We start from the raw sequence: 6,710 nt of genomic DNA, 5'->3' as shown, positions 1-6,710 counted from the left end.
TCGCACCGTTTGCCCATTGAATTTTCAATAATCGGATGATTTTAACCAAGTTTTATTACAAAACCCTACTAAATGAGCATATTTGGTGTGAATCAGTGAACCCAATATCAAATTGGCTCAATACCACAATGCTAATTGCCTAGACAAGCATGTAAAATGGAAAAAACGTCAAAATCCAATGCATGCACAGTGCGGTTTGGCTGGGCATGTTGTCTTTGATTTTACTCCATGGAATAACGTCAGTTGTCCATGAACGCGTTTACTTGACTAGCCCAATAAAGACTTCTTGTTTCAAAATAGAAGGAGGACAAAGAGAGAGAGAGACAAAAGCCCATCACCTTAGGAGTACATTTAGCAATTGAAAGATAAAGTGACAACGGCTAAAACGTCCAAAGTGACAACGGCTAAAACGTCCAATCAGAATACAACTGTAATTCAGCTTAAATCTATTGAAAGATATAAATTCAAAGCAATTTAGGTCCGAAATGCCCCAGGATATCCCAATTCACTGTACCACCCAATCAGTATAAATTTTCGATATCACAGCCACTTCATTAGGGGTCGGAAAGATAATTTTTGTAGGTTAAATTAAGTTTTCAACTATTTCGGTCATTTTTGGGCAAAAAAACCTTTTGCACCATAACCATAAAACCGTGTAAGATAACCTTAAACCGAGGATTTTTGGGGAAATTCAAGGATTTTGGCCATTTTTAGGGGAAATATAGGCAAAACAAAGGAAGGAAGTTTAGGTGTACTTTGGGTGACAATGTTTGTCCCCCGCTCAAGAATTTGTTTGAAATTGATCCCCCAAGCTTTTATTACGAATAACTGTTGAGCACATTGAGGCATTTTACAAGTGATCTAACTAGATAGAGGGATTGTTCTCTACGTAGATCTAACTTCTAATGCCTAGTAGCGATTGGTAACTCTCCCATCGTTCGTCGCCAAACTAATGTTCGAAAATGTAAAAAAAGTGCACTCTTGAGGTCAGAACCAAAACAGAGAGCTTGCTTAAAAGTGGCTAAGGCCGAGGGAAGTGGGCGAGCCTTTCGGTGTCCATCCTTGAACCATTTTGTATATTTTATGCATTTATTGACTAAACTGCATATATGAGCATATTTTCCTATTTTTGCTATTTTCTTTGCGTATTTTGAATCTTTTCGAGGACAGAGAACATTAAATCAAACAAGACATCAGCACATATTCTTGGGGGGTCATTGGGGTACTTTTCAATACGGAAGAGGTACTAAAAACCAAAGTGCAAGTCACATTACTAATGTCCCAATTAAGGTGCCCCATTTCCTTACCACTACTATGAATGCAGTCCCCCTCAGTCCAAGACGAACTATTTATCATTTTCATTGAACTCTATATTCATAAAATATCTGCTCCACCAGCAAATTTTAATTGGCTGGACTAGCTATTCTTTGAAAATAGGTCTGATCGGATTTTTTTATCCAAGTTTCACTTGAACAAATTGAACAACAAAAGGCGAGCTTCCAACCGCGGGATTTGAACCCACGCCATCTTGGAAGGAGATTATTCCATTATTCGTGCTCCCCCCTTCAGTTTTCAAGTCATTCTCAGCATGTTTGAATTATCAAACTTTTGTCATAAAGATCTCAAATGGAGCCAGTGTAACATTTTAAAGAGAAGACTTAATGCAGTGATTATCGCAGTTTCTAACTCATGAGAGGTCCTTGGTTCAATTCTCTTCCATGACAATTCCTTGAAGGGAAACTTTTAGATATTAACCACACCCACAAACGCAGAACCAATCTGATAAGAACTACGGCACTGCCTTTAGGAATCTGTCTGTTATTGGGCAAGACTTTTCAGTTTGAGATTGCAATATTCGACGATTGTACGAAAGGTAGTCGATACGGTATGTTTTCAGGAGTATCCATGAGTTTTGTCCCAATCCAGGATTTAGGGTCAATTCTAGTGACCGTAGAGGCTTAATGTGCCCTTTGAGAGCATCTTCAAGCCTTCGAGAATCCAGGCTCGTTCGAACAATGGAGTCCACCTTTTCTTCTTTCTCGGGCTTCTTCAGGCGTTGATCCGGTAGCTTCTTTCCGGTTAGACTTGGACAATTGTCTACATGGCATTCCCGATCAACCCTACATTCAAGGATAGCTCGGTCTGTCAACTTAAATTCGTTAGTAGACCAAATTTCATCGAAGGATGAAAAGGTAATAGACAGACGAATTTTAATCTTTTCTTTTTTTTACATTCCCCATACCCGTTAGATGAGCCAGTGAAAAACCGATTCACACCAAAAAGAAACATGTAAATTACCGAAATAAAAAATACTGAAACAGTCCAGAGAATGTGGTCGCTCTAAATCATCAACAGAGATTCGGCCACCCTGAAGGATAACTATCAGAGAAGAACCAAAACAACAGTAGGAGAAACAACACGTGAGAAAGTGAGTGAATGCATGTAAGGTTACTTATTTGGTTGTAACTTGAGCAAGTTCACGTTTTGATCGAATCTTTAAACTCAGAGCTCTGAAGGGTATGAGTGCCGCCACATCCCGCGCCGCCCCAGGGGGCATCAAGGTGGATCTCAGTGGAAAAAAGGCCAAAAAAATCCTGGCTCAGAAGTGGAACAAGAAGAAACGACCCAAAAAAACTGTATTGGAGGGCCAGGAGATTTCTCAGTTAGAAATCAAAGTGAAGAGGGTAAGTGATGGAGGCATGTCAGCTCATCTCATATCTCATGAATGTTCAAGTCAAATATGGTACATACAGTGTTACTGCCCATTTACAAAACACGCCCATCCTGATCCTTGGGACGTTTTTGATTCGTTCTAGAAACTCGATGCCCAATCTGTCCAGACCTTTTTGGACCTGCCCATATCTCGTTTGACCACCAAAGGCCTCAAGGATTCGGGTTTCACCCGGCCCACCGCCATTCAGACCCAATCGCTCCTGTATTCTTTGGGCGGGCAGGACGTTTTGGGTGCCTCCAAAACGGGTTCAGGCAAGACTTTGGCCTTTCTCATCCCGCTCATTGAGAAACTCTATCGGCTCAAATGGACGAAAATGGATGGATTGGGCGCTTTGGTCATCACACCCACCCGCGAATTGGCCTATCAAATCTTTGAGCAATTGCGCGATGTGGGCCGACATCACGATTTCTCGGCCGGTTTGGTGATTGGCGGCAAGGATCTTCATTTCGAATCGCGGCGAATGGGCGAGTGCAACATTGTGATTTGCACGCCTGGACGCCTTCTGCAACACATGGACGAGAATCCTCAATTCGATGCCAGTACTATGAAGGTGAGCGAATGGCCTAGATTAACCATACTTTGAAATTTCATGGACTATTTTTGCTAGGTGTCAAGTCAATCCAAGATTGATTACCAATCTATAAGCTCTGCTCTACTTTAGATTTTTTAAACATGCTCAACCAATGCTTGATGATCTTGGTCTGTCTTAAGATCTTGCAAGTTTGAAGCTTGGAAAACGTTTATTTGATTCACCTGAAATTGACGTAAACTACTTTAGTTCGGGATTGACTGGTTGCTTTAATTTCAGATGTTGGTACTAGATGAAGCTGATCGTTGCTTGGAGATGGGATTTGCCGATCAAATGAACGCCATAGTCAATAACTTGCCTCTGGATCGGCAAACCCTGCTATTTTCCGCCACCCAAACCCGATCCATCAAAGATTTGGCACGTTTGAGTCTGCAGAATCCAGTGTTCGTCTCTGTGCATGAGCACTCGGCCAAAGCCACGCCGGATCAGCTTCAGGAATATTACATTGTGTGTGATTTGGCCCAAAAGATGAGTATGTTGTGGTCGTTTGTGAAGAACAACGCGCGGAAGAAGATCCTGGTGTTTGTGCAATGCTGTAAACAAGCCAAATACTTCACGGAGCTCTTCCGAAGGCTCCGATCACCCACCCAGATCACGGCTTTGTACGGCACTTTGAATCAATTAAGACGCATGGCCATTTACAAAGAATTCTGTGAAGCCGAGCGCGGGGTGCTCATTGCCACTGATATCGCAGCTCGAGGCCTAGGTATGCAGTTTTTTTTTCATTCGTTCAGACTATTCTCGATTAGAGTTTGATTTCCAGTATTTTGCTTTCTCCCCCAAAGATTTTCCTACGGTGGATTGGGTACTTCAACTCGATTGTCCAGAGGATTGGAAAATTTATAACCACAGAGTGGGACGCACGGCTCGAAATGCGGCCACTGGATCAGCCCTACTCGTCCTCATGCCTTCGGAAGAGGAATCAATGATGAAGCAATTGCGGGCCCATAAATTTACGATTGTTAGGGAGGAGTGAGTAGATCAATGCAAAAGAGTTTATTTCCTTGTGGCGATGGTATTTCAATGAAGGCAAATTTCTCTAGGGTAAATCCTCACAAACTGCTAAATATACAAAGGAAGATTCAGGCCAATTTGGCCAGCGACACCGAGTTGAAAGAGACGGCGAAAAGAGCTTTCCAGCACTACATTAAGTCGATTTACTTGATGAAGGATAAGACCGTGTTTGATGTGTTTGCTTTGGATGTGGACGCATTTGCAGTCTCCCTGGGTTTGGCAGCAGCTCCGCGAATCCCTTTCTTAGAGAAGCATATGCGGATCCAGGCAGCCAAACGAAGGAAAGAGAAGCTCCAAGAAACTCAAACTGAAGAATCTGTGGATAATATTCCTCAAAGCAAAGAGAAAGATAAAATGCGTCTAATGGACTCGTCTGAAGATGAGGGTAAGAATTGGCCAAGAAATTTCTCTCCGAGCTTCCTTCAGAGAATGAGCTTTGAGGCATAATGATATATCAGGGGCTGTACCTAAATTTGTTTTCTTCTTTCAGACGGCGAAGATGTAATTACCATGAAACGAAAGGATCACGCCATTGGAAATAATGATTCAGAGGATGACGGACACGACCTTCTGCCCCTCTTGGGCCGAGGATCGTCCAAGGTGGTGACAAAGGCTGCTGCCGTCAAGAAGGCGTTGAAGAAGAACATCCAGTTGAATCAAAAAGTCAAATTTGATGACGATGGTGGGGCCCATGAGGATGATCCAGCTATTCAACCCAAAGCCTCCAAAGAGGGTCAATTGTACGAAGGAAACGAGTCCTCGGAGAAACCAGGCGGTGGCATTGATATTGAAAAGGCAAAAATGGTCTTGAAAGCCGAGGACGCATTCGATCGAAAGACCGAACGCGCTAGAATCAAGGAAGTACACAAGGAAAAGAAGAGGAAAGAAAAGGAATTAAAGAACAAACGGAGGAAAGAGCAAGAGGGTGAGGCGGGCGAAGATCAGGATTCAGAAGAAGAAGACGAGGATGTTGAAGACGAAGAGGAGGAAGATGGTAAAGAGCCTAATTTGGATTGGTTGCCCGATCCAGATGAGATCTACGGCAAGAAGAAATCAGAGTCCAGTGATTCCGAGGGCGAAGAGGATTCCTCGTCCGAAGATGAAAGGTAATAAATAACGATTTGATTCTCAAAATGTGGATATGATTCAATGCTAATCCGTATTGCTACGTGTTCTGAAATAATTTTCTTTCTTTCAGTGGATCCAAACGGAAATGGAAGCCGCCGAAGAAGCCCAAAACTGATCCTTCAAAGAGAGCCCGAGTGGACTGGGAAGAGAGCAGCGACGACGAAGATCTCGAACAATTACATGATAATGAGGCTCTGGCTCTCCAACTCCTTGGTAATTGAATAATATGTATTCCAACACGAAAAAATATATGAGAAAAAGAACCAACCACTCAGAGTTTGAATTTACTGGCCTTAGAGCTGGCCTTGTTCTTCTGCTTTTGCGACTCCTCCTTGGCCCGTTTAACCACGTTATGGGTCTCCTCCTGCAATTGATTGAAGAAGGCCGACGAGGACTTAACCCCTTTGGCCTGACCCTTGTCTTTCAAACTTGTTATTTCGCCCTTCTTCTCGGCCCTCTGCAGCTCCTTCTTCATCTTCTCCTTGCTATATTTATTCCCCAACCCAGGATTGAGCTTGTTAACCAGCTTCTCGCGCTGTTCTTTGTCCTTGCGAATGGCCCTTTGCTTGGTCTTCTTCTTCCTTCGCTCACGTTTCCGATCCGTCTCTGTTTTCTCTGTGGCGTCCAATTCCAGTTCTCTTTTGCCGCCCTTTTCAAGCATTTCTTGTGGCGCTAAAAGAGCGGCGTCGCTATGCGAAATTGGCGCCACTTCTTCGATGGCAATCGCCGGAACGTTTTTGACGATTTTCACGTCAGTGTTCACATTTTGTGGTGTGTAGTGGAAGTGGGTCAGGGTGTTGAGTTTGGCAAAGAGTGCGTGCATGCTAGCCTTGATGGCTTCGACTTCCTTGGGATCATCTTCATCCTCGCGATCAAGCACGCCTGAGGTCTTATCGGCGTTCTCGAGATCAGACTTTTTCTTGAGATAGTCTTGCTCATAGACTTCGGCTAGACTGAGTTTGCTCTTCTCTTGATCTAAAACCAGACGCTTCTTGTATTCGTAAGGGTCTTCGACGGGTTTTATTTTTCTCTCCACGTCGTCCCAGGCTTTATCTTTGATTCTGCGGAGAATTATATCCTCTAAACGCTTGGACACGGCCTCGGTTATGATGGGAGCTTGCTTGGCTACGGTTTCGTAATCCAGGTGTTCTTGGAGAAGGGAATTTTCAGGCCGTGCAGGACCCGCGATCTCGCCCTTCAATTGCCAAGGTTTGTCGGTTGAAACCGCTTCAGCTTCAAGTTTCT

General features: G+C 43.5%; 2 protein-coding genes across 2 annotated transcripts in view; one reads left to right on the top strand and one right to left on the bottom strand.

Annotated features, from left to right (window-relative positions):
- Positions 1 to 2,378: 2,378 nt before the first annotated feature.
- LOC131881201 (probable ATP-dependent RNA helicase DDX10) overlaps positions 2,379 to 6,710 on the top strand; it is a gene marked incomplete in the record, with an annotated part of 4,656 nt that continues 324 nt past the window's right edge. The window contains 8 exon segments of the mRNA XM_059227989.1: positions 2,379 to 2,442; positions 2,507 to 2,684; positions 2,817 to 3,284; positions 3,543 to 4,029; positions 4,109 to 4,295; positions 4,367 to 4,722; positions 4,828 to 5,443; positions 5,536 to 6,710. Coding sequence (XP_059083972.1) covers positions 2,520 to 2,684; positions 2,817 to 3,284; positions 3,543 to 4,029; positions 4,109 to 4,295; positions 4,367 to 4,722; positions 4,828 to 5,443; positions 5,536 to 5,686 — 2,430 coding nt within the window.
- LOC131880829 (U3 small nucleolar ribonucleoprotein protein MPP10-like) overlaps positions 5,673 to 6,710 on the bottom strand; it is a 2,205-nt gene continuing 1,167 nt past the window's right edge. The window contains exon 2 of the mRNA XM_059227538.1: positions 5,673 to 6,708. Within this exon, the coding sequence (XP_059083521.1) occupies positions 5,737 to 6,708 (972 nt within the window). The 3' untranslated portion in view covers positions 5,673 to 5,736. The remainder of the gene's footprint in view (positions 6,709 to 6,710) is intronic.

This window comes from Tigriopus californicus, chromosome 5 (assembly GCF_007210705.1).
Source record: "Tigriopus californicus strain San Diego chromosome 5, Tcal_SD_v2.1, whole genome shotgun sequence".
NCBI classification, from domain to species: domain Eukaryota; kingdom Metazoa; phylum Arthropoda; class Copepoda; order Harpacticoida; family Harpacticidae; genus Tigriopus; species Tigriopus californicus.
This window is presented reverse-complemented; position numbering and strand designations above follow the sequence as displayed.